This window comes from Eurytemora carolleeae, unplaced genomic scaffold (genome assembly GCF_000591075.1).
Source record: "Eurytemora carolleeae unplaced genomic scaffold, Eaff_2.0 scaffold593, whole genome shotgun sequence".
In the NCBI taxonomy this organism is placed as follows: Eukaryota; Metazoa; Arthropoda; class Copepoda; order Calanoida; family Temoridae; genus Eurytemora; species Eurytemora carolleeae.
This window is the reverse complement of record NW_019397108.1, coordinates 27,752-47,483: the sequence shown is the minus strand read 5'-3', so window position 1 is coordinate 47,483 and position 19,732 is coordinate 27,752. Positions and strand designations below refer to the sequence as shown.

General features: G+C 33.9%; 1 protein-coding gene across 1 annotated transcript in view; it reads left to right on the top strand.

Annotated features, from left to right (window-relative positions):
* LOC111711915 (uncharacterized) overlaps positions 1 to 18,528 on the top strand; it is a gene marked incomplete in the record, with an annotated part of 21,381 nt that extends 2,853 nt beyond the window's left edge. Inside the window, 12 exon segments of the mRNA XM_023486397.1 lie at positions 3,507 to 3,600; positions 4,398 to 4,508; positions 4,927 to 5,115; positions 5,612 to 5,698; positions 6,614 to 6,673; positions 8,755 to 8,822; positions 11,096 to 11,264; positions 13,330 to 13,581; positions 15,277 to 15,336; positions 15,818 to 15,913; positions 17,241 to 17,323; positions 18,251 to 18,528. Coding sequence (XP_023342165.1) covers positions 3,507 to 3,600; positions 4,398 to 4,508; positions 4,927 to 5,115; positions 5,612 to 5,698; positions 6,614 to 6,673; positions 8,755 to 8,822; positions 11,096 to 11,264; positions 13,330 to 13,581; positions 15,277 to 15,336; positions 15,818 to 15,913; positions 17,241 to 17,323; positions 18,251 to 18,278 — 1,297 coding nt within the window.
* Between the last annotated feature and the right edge of the window lie 1,204 nt (positions 18,529 to 19,732).

Genomic DNA, 19,732 nt, shown 5'->3' with positions numbered 1-19,732 from the left:
AGGGGCGGAGCTTTACAGATATGAGTTAGGGAGGAAAAAAAGTAAGGGTACAGTTAATCATAATCTATAAAAGAGTTTTAGGCTAACGCAATAAGATAAATAAGTATTAATGTAAGGACTAGGATTGAAAGATTGAAACGGCGTTTTTCCTGCTGTAAATCAAAATTTTAATCAGAAGTCGTCTTCACTATATTGATATAATCATCGCCTACCACTGTAGTTAGAATTGTTCTGAGTTTTGCAGATATTTATTCTTGAAATAGAAAGGATCCATATTGAAGACTGCATATAAGGATGTAAGATAAATGGTATTGAAGACTGCATATAAGGATGTAAGATAAATGGTATTGAAGACTGCATATAAGGATGTAAGATAAATGGTATTGAAGATTTGAAAGAAGAAGTTTTGTAGGGTTTATTCTTAGGATGAGATAATAGAGTAAGGGAATTCTAGGATTTTTATATTGGAAGGAGGTTGCATGCACGACATCCAGATACAAGGATGGAAAAAGGAAGAGGGGTTGAGGAAGGATGAAGGAAGGATGAAGGAAGGATGAAGGATGGATGGATGAAGTACAGAGGAAGGAAGGATAGAGGAAGGAAGGATGGATGAAGTATAGAGGATGGAGAAAGGATGGATGGAGGAAGGAGGAAGGATGGAGGAAGGATGAAGGAAAGATGGAGGAAGGATAGAGGAAGGAAGGATGGAGGAAGGAAGGATGAAGAATTGAGGAAGGTTTGATAAAGTTGAATTAATGCACCAGATAATATGAATTTTGAAGAAATGAAAGAAATGACCTTTTTAACCCTGAGGCGGAATCTTAAGAAAAAACCTTATAAAGAAGTAAACTGAGTTTAGACTAAACAAATAATATTAGGTCCAATTTGAGACAAAAACTTCGTTTTCTCAGGAATGAACAGACTTTACTGAAAACTATTTTTTAATGTTTTGTATATCAATCAATCCATTAATTCCCGACACCTGAGGCCGAATTTAAAGAATTTGAGCAGCGGTTTAAATTTAAGCCGCGGCTTAATTATGGTTGTTTCACTTAAAATTGTATCAAATGTTTCAAGATCTAAGCCGGCGCTCAATTTAAACCGGGTTTTGGCGGATTTAAGCCGCGACTTAAATTCTTTAAATTTGGCCTCGGGATTAATGTTTAAAGGGATTGTTAAGTGTAAGCGTAATTTAAAATGACCCTTCATGCAAAAATGTCAATGAAAATCTACTTTTGTAGAGAAACAACAAAAAAAAGTAACTAGTTTGAAAAAACAAAAAAACATGAAAATGTTCATAACTGATCAGATAACTTCGTTGGATAAAGGTTTTGAGGGTATCCTTGTCAATCGAACAATGCCATCTTTTCAAAGAAGGTCGCATTAGATTACGGTCACAGTTCATTTAAGTATCTCAAAAGTTGTATTCCCTGAGGGATCTGTAGAATACACATTAGAAAGAACCAGACATATTGCAGTCATGAAACCTACAGATTTCAACAAAATTTCTAGAAATAATCTTCAATAATGTTTTCAGATTTTAATTTAATATTTTCTACATTCCGTATCATTATTTTATTTGTAAAATAGAAGATGTAAGATGTAAGATTTAAGATGTTAAATATGTAGGATGTATGATATAATATGTTGGATTTGAATGTAGAATTTAAGATGTAAGATGTAAGATTTTAGATGTAAGATGCAAGATGCAAGATGCAAGATGTAAGATGTAAGATTTAAGATGTAAGATGTAAGATGTAAGATGTAAGATGTAAGATGTAAGATGTAAGATGTAAGATGTAAGATGTAAGATGTAAGATGTAAGATGTTTTGTTAAGATGAAATTATGAATGAATTTAGAAAATGCATTATTTGCGTAATCCCCACTCCTCCTCCTACGCATATATTTTTGTTGCATACGCACTACTACGCAGTGGTATCCAATTTGTAAACAAACACAAGGTTTTCGGTTGGAACTTAGATCAGATAAAATAATATTTTGTCAATTCAATAAACGCAACGTATAATTTAAAATAAAAAATGACATATTTAGGCATTAAAAATATCTAATATATCTAGCTTACAAGATGAATTTATAAGTCAAAGTTATAAAAATTATATCCATTACAAAATTCAGGGATATAAAAAAAGGGTTATCATGACTACAATTAAAGAATTTTTGGTTCAATTAGAAACATTGATCTTAATCTTAATGATTGAAAAAAATAATACATTTAAATTTCTGATTATGAATCTCTTGAACTCAAGAAGAACCAAAACTCATGAGAAATTATTAAAAACAATCTTGATATGTCAAAAACTACTTTTGATAATTAATATAATTAATTAATTAATGTTGAAGAACAGTGAGACCAGATAAACCTTCAAATATCATTTTTGTTATTAATTTTTTGAATAAATAATTTAAAATAAGTATTTTAAATCCTCCCGTCCTGACTGCGTATATATTCTGAATCCTCCCGTCCTGACTGCGTATATATTCTGAATCCTCCCGTCCTGACTGCGTATGTATTCTGTAAAAGGACCTAATATAATTAATTATTCCAAACCATGCCGCGCATATGCCGCAACTTCTTTCTTTCTAAAACATTGAAGATCACATTCTACCTATTTCAAGGTGGGTCAGAAGACAATGTATTTTAAATACGACTTTTAAATTATTTTATTTAATTTTGATACAAGATGTTCAACATCATATTGGATCGTTTTTAGCACGAAATAAAGATTTTCCGGACTGAAAAGAGAATTTAAATAAAATGATTTAAATTTTTTTTTATCGTGTTAATTAAAAGATTTACATGCAGAAAATACTAGGTTTTCAAAGTATTTTTTGTTTATTTTGGCGTTAAAGCTTGGATATAATCCAATATTATAGGGAAATGTTTACTATGAAAAAACACTCAATTACAAATTTTATCCTTTACAACCTTTATTATTATTCAGATATCTTTTAATTTCAACTCAAATTTTAAGCTATGAGATTGTGTTTGCGTGGCTTTTGAAAACCCCTGTAACTCCCATTTAAGAAAGAGCTGAAGTTACATATTTTCAATATCAAGTGGGCGGGAGGGAAAGGTGCGGCGGGAGGGAAGGTATGGAGTGAGGGAACGGTTAGGAGAAGGTTGGCCGGGAGGGGAAGGTGTGGAGGGATGGGAAGGTGTGGTGGGAGGGGAAGGTGTGGAGTGAGGGAAAGGTTGGGAAGAAGGTTGGCCGGAAGGGAAGGTGTGGCGGGTGATTAGGATGTGGCGGGAGGGGAAGGTATGGCGGGAAGGGAAAAGTGTGGAGGGAAGGGAAAAGTGTGGAGGGAAAGGAAAGTGTGGTGGGTGGGTAAAGATGTGGCGGGAAGGGAAGGTGTAGCTTGTAGGGTAATGTTTCCTTGGATTGAAAGGGAGGGGAAGATGCATGGCGGGAAGAGAAGGTTTTATCTATCTATGAATAAGTTCTAATTGTTGGTATTTATTTTATCTTAAAATATTATTGTTTAGTGTAAACGGTATCAGCACCCTGGAGGATATATCATTCTGTAAACATCTTCAAGAGTTATATATCAGGAAGAACAAAATACCAGATATATCAGAGGTGTTTAAATGTCTTGATTTGAATTTAACTGCTCGTGCGTAGCGTGATTTTTTATTTCCGGATGGAACCCACTGTGTTACAAATACAAAGAAAATTATTTTAAAATAAATTTTTTACTCTAAAATTCTTGTTGCTTTTAAAATGTATTTTTTTTTCAAAGCTGGAAATTTCGTTGCTTAATCTTAAAGATGCCCATTGGTTTTTAAGTATATTTTTTTGGCATTGAAAAAAAAACATATATAAACTCATATATTTTATATAATAACTGAGCAACTGAAGCATCAAAAAGAATTTATAGTTTAATATAAAACATCTCTTTAAAATGAAACAGATTTTAGACAATAAGATTGGCCTTATTTGTTTGATTTCATAAAATGTTAGGATTGTAATCAAAGGAACTGATTACTTGCAACAAACTCTAATTTTCTAATTCTCATATCTTTACACCAGAAATCTTGGATCTTTGGGCTTTAATATGAATTCTGAGAGTCAAAGTTAGCTTGGGAACCCAACCTTGCCTGGAACCTTAGTTAGCTTGGGAACCCAACCTTGCCTGGAACTTTAGTTGGCTTGGGAACCCAACCTTGCCTGGAACCTTATTTTTCTCTTCAAAAGCCAACCCACTCAGCTTGGAATCTTTTAATCAAACTGAGTAAATTCCCGTGGCTTCTACCGATTTTCCAAATCATAATATGAGGCAAATCGGTCAAGGGGCTTCTGGGTTATGATTGGACATACGAACAAAAAACAGATTGTTCAATTCCTTTTTTTTAAATTGCAAATATTAAATTATTTAGATTTGTTGGTTGGCAGATTTACCCAGGCTCAAGAACTTATGGTTGGAGGAGAACCCTTGCTCAGAGGGAGGGGCGGAGCTTTACAGGTATACTGGGGGCGTAGCTTTACAGGTATACTAGGGGCGTAGCTTTACAGGAATACTAGGGGCGTTGCTTTACAGGTATACTAGAGGCGTAGATTTACAGGTATACTAGGGGCGTAGTTGTACGTACAGGTATACAGTATACAGGGGCGGAGCTTTACAGATATACATGGGCGTAGTTTTACAGGTATACAGGGGCGAAGCTTTACAGGTATACAGGGGCGGAGCTTTACAGGTATACTAGAGACGTAGCTTTACAGGTATGCAGGGGCGGAGCTTTACAGGTATACAGGGACGGAGATTTACAGGTATACTAGGGGCGGAGCTTTACAGGTATACAGGGGCGTAGTTTTACAGGTATACAGGGGCGGAGCTTTACAGGTATACAGGGGCGGAGCTTTACAGGTATACTAGGGGCGGAGCTTTACAGGTATACAGGGGCGTAGTTTTACAGGTATACAGGCGCGGAGCTTTACAGGTATACAGGGGCGGAGCTTTACAGGTCCAAGGCGGATGCAATGAGACGAGGACTGGACCTAGTCCATCCTCTGGAGGGTGGAGGGACTATAGGACAATCAGGTCCAGGGGGACAGGGGTCCTCTATGGACTATGAGGACGAAAGACGATCAATCAAGGTTTGAACACAATAAATAAAAAATATTTTTAAAATGGATTACTCGCCTAAAACATGAATTTTCCTATCTCAATCTTTATATCTTTACAACCTGATGGAAAGTTTTTGATTTTTTAAACTTTTAATTTAATGATTTAGAGGTTAACAATGTCAAAGTCTTATAGATAAGATTTTATAGAAGTATCAGTAAATTAAAGTTTGAGTCAAGTAATCAGTTTTCCTAAACTTTATCGATTAGAAAAGTATGGTATGAATAGGACACTGGATAAACAAGGTAATACACAAAGGATGAGACTTCAGAGACGACTGTTCAGAATTTATATATTCACGATTCTCTGCAACTGTAAACTGTAAACTGTAAACTTGTTGTTTCTTTTCAAATCATTAAATAAGCCATTAAAAGAGAATATGTATCTAAGGCAGAAAACTTAATTTACCATGAGTTTCAGTCTAATACTTTGTTATCAACTCTGTTTTATAAAAAAATACTGAAACAGGAAGATGAGCGGAAAATGTCAAGAAATCAACAACAACAGCAGTATTATGAACAGGATGTTGAGTACACTAGAAGGGAAAGTGTTCAGGTATTTCTTTTAAAGGGGAGTGACCGGCTATGTAAGGTAGTTGAACTGAGTATGCAGTGTTGTGGAAAACTTCTTTCGGGGGTTCATTTGAGACATATAAAACTTTTTAAAGATCTGTAAATCCTGAGTTGGAGCGCAAATTCGACGTTCAAAACTCCTAATTTTGGTGGTGGGTACGTTTTCTTCATACTCAGTTCAACTACCTTACATAGCCGGTCACTCCCTTTAAAGGGACTGTAAGCGTTATTTCAAGTGACCCCTCATACAAATATCCGATTTACAACGTACCCTTGAAAGCTTGAAAGTTTGAAATAGTTATCTTTTTGTTCCTTTTAACTATTTATTTTCATTTGCAGTTTCTCTGCGAAAGTGACTTGTGCAATTTATTCAAACAAATTGCAATGGAGAACTCGCGGAAATAAACACTGTTGGAGTCAGAAAAACTATAGTACATTCCACATAATTGATTAGATAAAGGTTTCAAGGGTACCGTTGTAAATCGGACATCTTTGCATGGAGGGTCACTTGAAATGACGCGTACAGTCCCTTTAATATAGAGGCTAACATTTTTGGATGGGATAGCGCTGAGCCACATCAATTAAACTCGATATTAAAAACTTCTGAAATTTTCTGGGGGCAATTCCCCCGGAGATAATGATTTAAAGATAAAGGGGGGGCTAAGTCCGATGTGCAAGGGGGTGGAGAACAAGCGCGAAATGAACAGACTTTAAAAGTTTTGATCTCCGAGAAAATAAAATACGCTAATTTTGATTTTATATGATCGCTGATAACTGAATTATAATCGATCATTTATTCTCAGCCGTTCACCAAAACCCTATATCTAAAATTATGAAAATATTTTCGTTTTTTTATTAAATAAATTATATAGATTTGTATTTATTTTTTTATTCATAGAGCCCATCTCGTCGTGTGAGCAATCAAGTTATCGATGACCAACGACTACAATATTCACAGGTTTTTTAATAGACATTTTATTAGACATTTAACTAGACATTTTACTAGACATTTACTAGACATTTATCTAGACATTTTATTAGACATTTTACTAGACATTTACTAGACATTTTACTAGACATTTTACTAGACATTTTACTAGACATTTTACTAGACATTTTACTAGACATTTTACTAGACATTTTAGTAGAAATTTTACAGAATCAACCGTGCATCCTTGTTTATTAAACCAAGCCCTGTAGCTTGAATTTTTATTTCTCAAAGGTCTATCAACAATCTTTTTTAAATTTTGATAATTTTAAAGTTTTTAAAAACTGCAGGGCTGAAAAATAAAATACACTAACAAACATTAATTAGCACCTTGCAATTATAAATTACATTTTCGATGCTTTTTAAAAAAAGAAAATATAAAAATTTTCCAACCTTGGCATTGGCATATACACAACGCAATTTTTACATCATAAATGTTTTTTTTGTTGATTTTCATGACAACTGTAGTAAAAAATGTAATTTTGGCATAACGTGTTAGGGAAATTCCAATGTTGGCATAAGAAATAATTTTTTACGGAATTACTTGTAAACCTTTGCGACCTCAGTACTCCTCTAATTTTGGTTTTATACCGAAGAACACGATTAGCAAACTTTTTTGGTTGCAAAATAGGATTACAAGTTTTTCCTTATCAATAGCTTTCGAAAAAAGGATTAATTGAATGCATGTATTTGAACCTACACTAACATTTGCCTAAAGGGACTATTATAAGTGTAATTTCAAGTTTGACCCTTTTTACAACGATACCCTTAAAGCTTTGTCTGAAGGTATAATTTAGATTTTTTTTGCTTAAACTGTTTATTTTTATTTGCAAAAGTGACTTTCGCTTTTCTTGCTTAAAGGAAATAATGGAGAAAATATCAAAATTAACCGCTTTTCAAGTCAGTACCGTTGTAAATCTGGCATTGCCATTTTTGCATGGAGGGTCAATTGAATTTACGCTTACAGTCCCTTTAAGATGAATGCAGCTTCTATTTGTTTTCATGTAATTTGTCTATGCCGAATAAAAGCTTGCTAGAAAGCAAACATATGTCATCATCTGTCCAAGAAATGGTGAGTTTAGGGATTTTAGAGACTGCGATTTAAATGATTCGGAAAAAATTAGTTTCATGAAGAAAAGACTTTAAAAGACTTAAAGGGACTGTATACGCGTGATTTCAAGTGGCATTTTCAAGATGGCAATGTCCCATTCACAACGGTACCCTTGAAACCTGTATCTGTTCAATAATGTAGAAGACGTTGATGCTTTTCCTCCAACATAATATGAGCAAGTCACTTTTGTAGAAAAACCACAATTGAAATAAACAGTTTTGAAAGCTATAACCAGGGAGTAAGGAAGGGAGATATGAATGACGCGGTTCGCCCTACCATATGATTATACATGCTTTGCAGACGGTACTACATTTGAATAAGAAATATTGATGTATAATTACCGCGTATACAAAAACCTATTCTAAATATTTCTTATACAAATGGAGTACCGTCTGCAAAGTATGTATGTATTCAAAGGGCTTTTATATTCCTTTATGACCTCTGCTAATGTATTGATTGATTAATAACCCTGGCATGTACAACTAATTAACTGCTTAAATAATACAGTTTAATAACCTTAATATAATACTGTGCACGATTAACTTAACTTTTTTTATAAATATTACTTTCTATACAAATCAATTCAGCAAAAAGCTTTAAAATTATTGTATTATTTTTTTTCAAAATTATTTGGCTGTTTTAAGACCGTATGGCGAATAATGTATTCTGTAAAGTGTTTTTTTCAATGGATTTTAACTAAATCGTAATTGTTAAATTTAAACGCTTGTCTCTTAAGTATGTCTCTATAACAGACAGTTTTAATTTCAACATTTTTTCTTGATAGTATAACTTGAAAAACACTGAACTGTGTTTAAAAAAAAACTTTAATCTGAAATTATAACCTATTTGGTTATTCAGTAACCAGAGCTCCGGAAGACGACCTCCGACAACCAAAGCTCTGGAGGATGACCCTCCGACGAACTAACATTATTATGTTTAGTATCCCGTGACCAGAGCTCCGGAGGATGACCTCCGACGAATGAGTATACGAGAAGAGAATACAGCCAGGTAAGCTTTATCTTCCTCTAACAGTAAAAACCAGAAAACAATGGAATAAGAAGACGACATTAAAGTAATTAACGTTAATTTGATGTTGTTACAAAGCAAACCGTTTTATTAGACACTTATTGAATCACTAATTTAGTGAAATGGGTCTGTTTACAAGCTGCCTAATTGATATGTTTTATGATCATTGGACTTATTAAAGTTACTACTTTCACAGTTTTCTGGTTATCCTTGTATTAAAAGAGATTGTTCGTGAAAATTAAAGAAGGATTGAACTTTAAAGGGACAGTCCTCGTAATAATAAGTGGCCCTCCATTTAAAAAGGTGTGGCCATTTTAGGTATTAATGTCTGGTATTCAAAAGTTGTAAAATTGAAAAATTCTGGAAAATTGAGTTGATTAATTAAAATACCATGGTTTTGTGTTGTCGATGCTGGATTGGTAGATTCGTGGAACAACCTAAGAGAAATCTTGAATGAACGATGGTTGGGAGACCTAAGCCCCAAGTTTCCAGAAGAAATTCTGCGCCTATAAATTTTTCGAAATGTGTACTCAAAGCATATGTTTCACAACGGTACCCTTGAAATGTTTATCTGATCACCGAGGGGAGGAAGGTCAGCCACGACAATTTCTCGTCCGAGCCACATTCTCCTCATTTTTTCGTCCGAACCACCTCGGAATCCTCGTCCTTCGATTATTTTTTGTTAAAAAGTTTCCAATTCTTGAAGATACTATTTTTTAAAAATCTGGCCACGTTAGGGCATAAAATATGGATGGACTAAAGTATCATGTTGGAATCTTCAAACCCATGAGAATGATGTCAAACTTTATTTAGGTAAAACTTAAATCTCTTCTGCCTCCGTAATGGCTAACCTTCGTGATATGAAAAAAATAGCAAAATATTCGGCATACCTCTGCCTATAATTTTCCCCATGGAACCACCCGGAAAAATTGTATGGTTTTCACTAAAGTTAACAAAAAAGATTGAAGTTCTATAAACTTGGAATTATTTGCGGCATTCCACACCAGGAATATCTGAAAATGCGCGTAAAAAAGGTGAACATTCTTAAAGACATTAAACTTGAAATCTTTAATTCAATTGAAACTTTTTTTTCGATTTATAAAAATTTGATATTTCATTTTTTGCCCTAACGTGGCCCGATTCTTAAAAAATAGTTTTATATAATCTGGAAGGATTAGACACTTAAAAAAATAATATTGAAAGGACGAGGATTTCGAGGTGGCTCGGACGAGAAATTGTTGTGGTTGGCCTTCCTCCCCTCGATCACCTAAGTGGAAGAAAACGTTTTAAGGACTTGAAAGAATTAAATTCTGCAAATTTCTCCACAAGCAAGAAATGCACAAGTCACAATTTTGCGAAGACAGCAGAAACGAAAACAATTTTCAAACACAAAAACATGGATATCTTATACCTACTTGTCAAGACGAAACTTTAAGGGTTCCGCTGTAAATCGGACATGTCACTTAGCACTCTGTCAATAGTGGGTCCCTTGAAATCGCAATCCCTTTAACTGTATCATTGGTACAATTCTACAGTTTTATCTTTTATTTATCTTTATGTCGGATTTATAAAAAACAATCATAGGGTAAACATAATTTTCTCTGTAAGCAATCCCATTTCCCATCCTTGGTTTTACAGATTCTGATTTATGTTAAATATTTAAATTGTACGAAATTTTCGAAAATTCAAATCTTAAGAAATAATTTAATATTCAATATTCTTCTCACTGTTTGTATACAGCAAAGAAAACGAAAGAATGTAGTCTTAGATCTTCATTTTTCTTCAAGAATTTTATAATTTGCAATGGTTGTATTTAATACTTCTATCAAAATGTCCCCGGCCACCTTTTTAAGAAATAGTTCATTTGCAAATTACAAATACTGACATATAATAATAATTAGAAAAATAAGATTACGAGAATTTGACTGTTTTTTGGGTTTTCACTTGATTTAAAAAAATGTTAGGTGCGTGTCCAAAGGTTTTTTCCCAAGCGACAACTTCCCAAGGGTATTATCCCAAGTGTAATCTTCCAACCTGTGCAATTTCCCACGCAAAAAGTTCCGAAATCTGTTAAAGCTGCAGTGCTCGGCCCCCTAGCATGTTCTATCCGCAGCGCTAGGCCCCCAGACCATCCTAGTAATAGCTCTTGGCCCCCATTGCAGAACGCCTAGCCTACCTGTGGGAAGTTGCCTATTTTGGAAGTTGCCACTTGGGAAGTCGCCCTTGAAAAAACACCTCATCTTTCCATATTGTAGGTATAGTGAAGAACCCTACCGTCCCCAGAGGTCTAGTTACAGTGGTCCACCTCCGACCTCGTCTGACCTCTACTCTAGAGGTCAGTCTGAGTCTAGGGGTAGTTATGAGCCTCGAGGCCCGTACAACCAATACCAGCATGATTTCACCAGCAGATCAGCCTCTGTTCAGGTCAGCCTTACAATATTTTACCTGTCAGGTTTTGGTATTTTTCAAACATATTTTGGGAGTTTTCAAACATGTTTAAGAATTTCCCAAAGACATTTTTCCAATTAGAAATTTCCCAAATGTACAATTTTCCCCAGACACTTTCACAAATCATAAATGTACAGTTTATTCATGAGACATTTTCACAAATCATAAATGTACAGTTTATTCATGAGACTTTTTCACAAATCATAAGTGTACAGTTTTCTATCCATAGGCCTTTTTCACAAATCATAAATGTACAGTTTTCTATCCATGAGACATTTTCACAAATCATAAATGTACAGTTTTCTATCCATGAGACATTTTCACAAATGCGCTATAGCTGCAGCGCTTGGAACACCTGTCATATCTTATTTGAAATATAGTTTATTCGGAAAATTTCCCTTTGGGAATTCGTTTACACGGGAATATGACCTTGGGAATTAGCCACAATTGAGAGTTTTTGAAACATATCTCTCTCTCAGAAAGTACCAATCATTCAAATAATTGTGATTTCCGTTAAAAGTAAAAGTTGTAAAAAAGTTAGAATTAAGCCAAAACTATTTTTTTCAAAAACTGAGAGCTCTGTAAAGTTACATCTTCTCTAGGAATAGTTAACGACCATATGCTGCATGTATTAACTGCCTGATTTAATTGTTTAAAAAATGCATTTTCATGCTTCAAGTGTGGGTTTGTCAAGGGTTAAAGGATGGGAGTGTATTTTACAAGGCGCACCAATAAGATTATCTTTATTATAAAAACTAATTTTAATCAACAGAAAATGCGTTTAAGTTAAGTGTCCTATCCTCTTAACCTTTCTTGATAGATTAACTAACAAAGATCAGTTTTACAGGGTGAACCAATAAACTTGGATATTAAAGGGACTGTAAGCGTAATTCACAGTGAACCTCCCTACAAAGATAGCAATGCCCGATTCACAACGGCCCCTTTGAAACCTTTTTTTGATCAAAAGTGTGGGAGGTACGGTCGTCTTACGAGTTTTCAAAATGAGAAACGTTGATATCTATTCATACTTGATCAGACAAAACCTTGCATGGCGTGTCACTTGAAATTTCGTATTCAGTTTCTGAAAGTGACGACGTACTCCGGACGTAGTAAGATCGTTTATTATGATCTACACTTTATCGTTTTATAAAACAGAGATATAGAAAATTTCTTCATAAGTTAAATATGTTTGTTAAGCTTAAAGGGACTGTAAGCGTAATTTCAAGTGACCCTCCATGGAAAGAGAAATACTTGATTTAAAGCTTAAAAGCTTTGTCTGCTCTAGCATTATTAGAAATTAGTTCGATTTTGGTTGCTCAACAAAAATGCATTTATATTGCAGGAATACATTTCAGAGTTACGAACTGAGGGGATTTTTCTTTAGCTTATGACACCCCCCGGCCACCTATGAGTGTCTAAAAAATCGGTCAAGCCGTTTGGCTGGCTAAAGGCAACATATATATACATATATATATATATATATATATACGAATGTCTTGTTTTATTATATAGATAAGAATTAAACTCTTCTAAACATAACAAAAGCGACAATATCTTCCACATTATTGATCAGATAAAGATTTCAAGGGTACTGTTGTAAATCGGACATTGCCATTTTTGCATAGAGGGTCACTTGAAGATACGCTTACATCTCCGTCAACCATAAAGTACAGCCAATCTCACATATATGAATACAAGGGAAGAGCGCATTAAATGTCGTCTTGAAAAAAAATTGTAACAGCTGTAATGCTTCATCATTTAAATTTTGAAATTTTCAAGCAAGATAATAATTTTCATGTTTATTGGGTCACCCTGTATTATGGGAGGATTACTTGCCAAGCGCAAAATGATAAGTAATTCTTCTATTGGGATTAATAACAATGGGAATACTTCTTCTAATACATAAATTAAAAAATCCTAATTTGGATACACGATTCTTTTTTGATTAATAAAGTTGTATGTTTGATAACTCCTCGTATAAATATTTTTAATTGCACTGTGCTATGTTGGTTTTAGTTTTAACTAAAGTGTTTACTAACAGCTTGATGTGGAGGAGGGGGGTAGCAGGGCAACCACCCCCCTGGAGGAAACTCCAACCAGGGGGCCACGTTCAACTACCCCCCTGGTTAGGCAGGGTAGTAGGGCGGAGCTAGCCAGGGTTAGAGAGGAGGAGAGAGGACTTTCTTCTCTGGAGTTAGGAGGGGAGGGAAGGAGGAGTGGAGTACCATCCTTGGATCCAATGGGAGTGGTTGAGGCAGAAGGGAGTCAGGACTCAAGAGTGTCATCCCGTCAGGTTAATATTTAGAAGAGGACAAATCGGACAAATAGGACAATCGCCCATTAGGACAATGGACAAATAGTACAATTGTACAATGGACAAATAAGGCAATGGTCAAATAGGGCAATGGACAAAGAGTACAATGGAAAAATAGGACAATAGACCAATATGACAATGGACTTATAGGAAAATAGACAAATAGCACAATGGACTAATAGGGCAATAGACAAATAGGACAATGGACAAATAGTACAATGGAAAAATAGGACAATGGACAAATAAGACAGGGAAAAATATGACAATGGACAAATAAGACAGAGAAAAATATGACAACGGCCATACAGGACAAAGAAGCAGTAGGACAAAGAACAAATAGTACAAAGGACACTTATGAGAATGGGCATAAAAAGGTTAAAGGACAAAAAGAACAATGAATAATTAGGGAAAAGGACAAATAGGACAATAGACCAAGGAAAATTATGACGAATGACTTTAGGACAATGAGCATGTATGACAAAGAACAAATAGATCAAAGAAGAATTTCGATTGGCAAATAGGATAATGTGCAAATAGAATAATGTGCAAATAGGATAATGTGCAAATAGAATAAGGACACAAAGAAAAAGGACAAAAAGGACAAATAACAGACAGGAAAAAGAGGTCAATGGACGATAACTGTACTGCACTTAAAATACAAATGTAGAAAACACATGGAGTAGTTTTAAACAGCACGATATAGAGGATACGTAAGGATGTGTATTTAGCAAGTGCATTCTTATCAAGGAGATGAAATAGAAGGGAGATATAACTGATGCGGCCCGCTCTAACATATGATTATACATGCTTTGCAGACGGTACTTCATTTGAATAAGAAATATTTGTCCGATATACAATTACAGCGTATACAATTACAGCGTATACAATAACCTATTCTGAATATTTCTTATCAATGTGAGTACCCGTCTGCAAAGCATGTACAATCATATGGTAGGACGGGCCGCGTCAGTTGTATCTCCCTTCTATTTCATACTCCTTGATTCTTACGAAATAACACGGGGTTGAGATGCGTAAAGAAATTACGAAACTGCTCTGAATGTATGTAACCCTGTAACCCAACCAATTAGTTAAATTAACCAGCTGATAATGAATGAATTAATGACACTAACTATAACAACATAAACTATAGAGCCAATTTAGAATCAATTATAATATATGTCACATTTGGTTCATGGGTTTCTTTTATGGTCATTAGATTAACATAATCGTAAGTTTTCATTTTACACATTGTAACATAACTACTTATTTTGTCCGTTCATTCTTACTTTTTTAATTAACCACAGTAAGGTAAAAATCATATATTCAATGTACAGTGTACACTGTACATACGATTCAGTGTAAGCTTACATTAGGTCCATTGTACGATGTACATACGGTCCAGTGTAAAGTGTACATACGGTCCCGTGTACAATGTACATACGGTCCAGTGTTCATTAACATACGGTCCAATGTACAATGCACATACGGTCCAGTGTTTATGTACATACGGTCTAATGTACAATGTACATACGGTCTAGTGCAAAGTGTACATACGGTCTTTTGTACAATGTACATAAGGTCCAGTGTTCGTGTACATACGGTCTAATGTACAATGTACATACGGTCCAGTGTACAGTGTACATACGGTCCAGTGAACAGTGTGTGTATATTTAGATGTCTCAAGCAGATATGATGTCTGTTGTTAGCCAGCACTACAATAGTACGTATAGACAGGTAATATTAAGATGCTGCATCTGAAAATCTACGCAAATTCTACCAACTTTGATTGGTCTAATAAAGATTGTAAACAAATTTCGTCTTCTCTAACGAAAAAAGTTATTTTTTGTTTGCTTGGAAGTTCCATTCCATTTAATGATTCAAACTTTTTTCACCCAAATATTCACAAATGAATTGACGAGTTAATGGGTTTGAAATTTATACATTTATGCAAAATTATTTCTTTACTTATGATGAAACGAAAGACGACATTAGCTCGCATTTTTTTATGTTTAATATTGGATGTAAGCACTAGAAAAAACATATTTGACTACATCTGAAAATTTTCATAAAAGATTATTTGCTTTTTTTCATACCAAAGAGATGCGTAACTTATTCACAAATTCAAGTTTATTTCAACAAAAGATCCAACAAATGATTAAATAACTTTTGAAACACAATTAAATATTATTATTTTTTCTGACCTCTTGTTTATTAGGTTGACCAACAGCTAGAGAGTGCTCATCAGTTGCTGGCTGCGCGCAGGTCAACTTCCCCTCTCCAGAGACCCTACCCGGTCAGACCGAAAAACAGGGTAAAGTTGATTTTCATTATTTTTTTAAGTTTGAAGGAAGATATAATTTAGAAACTGTAGAATTGTATTCTTTTGATTAAAGAAGGATCGGCTTTTTAGTTTTGGTGACAAAATAACATAATTTATCATATTTGTTTTCGTTATTTTTTTGTTTTTCAAGTGTTGTATATTCTTAAATTCTATTATTGTAATCTTTAACATTTTGTTCTGTAACTCTAATATTATATTATCATATTCTATTCTAACATTTTATTCTGTAACTCTAACATTATATTATCATATTCTATTCTGACATTTTATTCTGTAACTCTAACATTATATATCATACTCTATTCTAACAATTTATTACATAACTCGATCATTGTATTCTTTTCTTCTAACATTGTATTCTAAAATCTATTCTTATTCCTTCTAGATCTCAAACGTTATATTCTATAACTCGATCATTTTTTTTCTGTACCTGTAATTGTAAATCGATCATATTTATAGCATTGTATTATTTATATTGATCATTGTATTCTATAGTTCTAACATTGGATTATTTATCTCGATCATTGTATTTTATAGTTCTAACGTTGTATTATTTACATCGAACTTTGTATTTTAAAGTTCTCACATTGTATTCTATAGCTCTATCATTGTATTCAATAGTTTTAATTTTGTATACTATAGTTCTAACTGTAATAAATACCGTAGCAAACCCCATATTTATAAACCTGAACATACCTAGATACATTATGTTGTAAATTGTCTGTAATTCTAACTGCGTTTGTAAATAACTACGTAAAACTTGTATTGTGATTGATCTAACTGAGCTGTAGACTTGTATTGTGATTAGCTTAACTACGCTTGTATATAACGATGTAAAGGTTGTAATTACGTTCATTAACTTGAACTGCATCATAGCACTCAAAATATAAGTCAGTTGGAATAATACTCCACATTGATTACGGTGTTAGAGTAATTATATGCCTCAGGTATTAACGAGAGGGACCTGAGCTTTGAGTCTTGAAAAATTGATATAGGTTAAGAATACTGATGAAGTCGTTTCTGGTTTGATATTGACTAAAGTATTATTGAATGGAATAGTTTGTGATTGAGTTGTATCTTGAAGACAGATACCTAAGGATACGGAGGGATATACCTGAATTGGTACCGATCTAAAAGACTTTGTTGGAGTAGGGCATTTACTACACTAACATTGTAATCTATTGTATTATATAGTTCTAACATTGTATTCTATAGTTCTAACATTGTATTCTATAGTTCTAGCATTGTATTCTATAGTTCTAACACTGTATTCTATAGTTCTAACATTGTATTCTAGAACTCGAATGTGTTGTCTGCTATCCTCTGCCTGATCAAGGAGATAGATGGACCTAGTTTAGAGGTTGTAGAGATGGCTGTCAGGTACAGAGTTGGGTCATATTTACGGCTTGGGTTTTCAGATTTTAGTTTCATCTAATTTTCCAGAGAGTTGAGTTCATTAAACAGAGCTGAAAACTTTAGAATGGGATATCCTTAATCCCGATCTGTTGACTAATCTGGAGATTAAATTCATTTGAAAAACAAGCCATATTTAATCTGGATATTAAGAAAAAGAGTGGATTAAGCATTAATCCTGATATCCACCATTCTATAGTTTTCAGCTGGTTAAATATCGGATTTGGCAGATTTTCATGATTAAAATTGGCGCATTCTGGATTTTGATAAGAACAAGACTCAGCATTGAGCCAAGTTTTCTACTGAGACCAACCGACGTAGCTACGTAAGTCGAATCTAAGATTTCGCAGCTGTCTATCACTGGCACACACTGTCGTCAGAGTTAAGTCTAAAGCTTGTTTTAAGGAATTACGACTCGAGCCGAAGCTTTTAAATCACGGGCTCAGGGCGCTTTGCACTCATCTTTTTTTTAAATGCTAGCTATAAATAAACCTTCCCTGGGATCATGTGAGGTCCCACAAAAAGTTTGGGCCCGATCGGTTTAGTCGTTTTGACCACTGTCGGTTGCAAAAAAACAAACAAACAAGACAGACAATCAAACAGCAAAGTATACATATATACATATATCTGCATTTTATGTTGGCTTTAAACAGTTTTTAATGATTCTTAACTTATTTATTCATAACTTGAGTGTATTCCAAAGGGGATTAAACGGGAAAAGAAAGGGGGAGGGGGGGGGGAGAGGTGTGCCCAGGGCCGGGGAAGTTGGCCCGGGGGGAAGTGGGCACGGGGTTGGTAGGGAAATTGAACGAACCACCTCCCTAGGAGATAATTTCGTACTTTTAGTAGTAGTTGAAAAAAATTTGAATGTTATCAATATTATATTTTTTTTAGATGTAGGATGGAAGAATTAGACGATTAGATGATTTGATTCTGCTCAAATCCTTTAGATTGAGTCTGCTCCAATCCCAAAGTTTAATCCAACCAACAGCAAGAGCTCTAATCTTAATAAAAAAGTGTCTGAAGCTTTACATTTACTTTTAACATGTGATACATTGTAATCTTTAAACCTGTCATAAATGCCAGGCGCAACTTGAGTTTTTAAGAAGGGGGGCAGGGGATCAAATCTCCCCCCCCCTTTTTTAGTTGTGACAGGTCAGACCAAGGTTGTATATCATACAACCTTTGGTCAGACGCAATTATTAAACACTAATATACCTTTTAAGTACATTTAACCAGTACAATTTTCTTCACAATGAATTTAATTTGAGGAATAAAATTATTACGTTCACAAAGTTCACCATAACACACATTTTACATTGTAAAATGTACACAAATTTATTATTTATGTAAATTTTACATTGTAAAATGTACACAAATTTCTGTTGAAAGATTGTAAAATAAAGCATAAAATTAGAGCATATTGCTTATGTAAAATGATAACCTTTTGAAAATGTAAATGTAAAATTTTCCCTAATTTTACATATTTAATGAATTCCGGCATCTAGCATACATTTTCTTAAGTTACAGGGTATGTTTTTTTTTTGCATCAAAAAATTTCTATATTTTTATATAATTTACAAAACTAATTTTTATTTTCATAGTTTACTTATAGAATTTATAGAATAGTATATTTTTCTTACTTTATTCACCTTAATTGTTGATTGTAACCAGCTTTAAATGAAATACATTATAATAAGTTAATATTTCTAGAAAGAGACAATTTTTCGCGAAGATTAAAAACTGATTTTCCCATCCCTTAATCTATGCAACCCGATGTAGACTATTGTTTTTTAACTATGAATTATTCTTAGATTAATTAGTTTAAAATATCAAAGGTTTACACCATCAGGTTGCAAAACTAGAAAATTTATAGTTGGAACAAAAATTTAGTTTCTTTGATATTCTACATGTTTTTTTGGGACTTCAGGGACAACTTGACATTATCCTAAAGTATTTTATTAATGTTTTGACGCACGCCACAATGGGAGGAGAGCCACTTGACAGGGTCTCCCGATAAACATGGAAATTTAAACTCTAAATCTGCGCTTACATTGTACATTCGTTTGTAGCATTCATGGCATTTCAAAATGTGGTTTTTGTCTAATTTTCATTGTTTAAATTTATTCAATTAAAAAAACACTCCAAAATTGTTTCAATTTCACATATGGAAAAATTAGTGGACCACATTTCGGAAAGCTCAAGGGGCGAACATTTTGTTTTACAAACATGGATAATCATTATTTTTTAAATTGTACGGCAAGAACCAGAAAACCATCGTATTTTCATTATTCCTTTTTCTTTTTGTAAAAGAATGCAATCAGCAATTAAACTATTACTAAAAAAGTGCCTTGGACCATTTTATTGATACAGAAG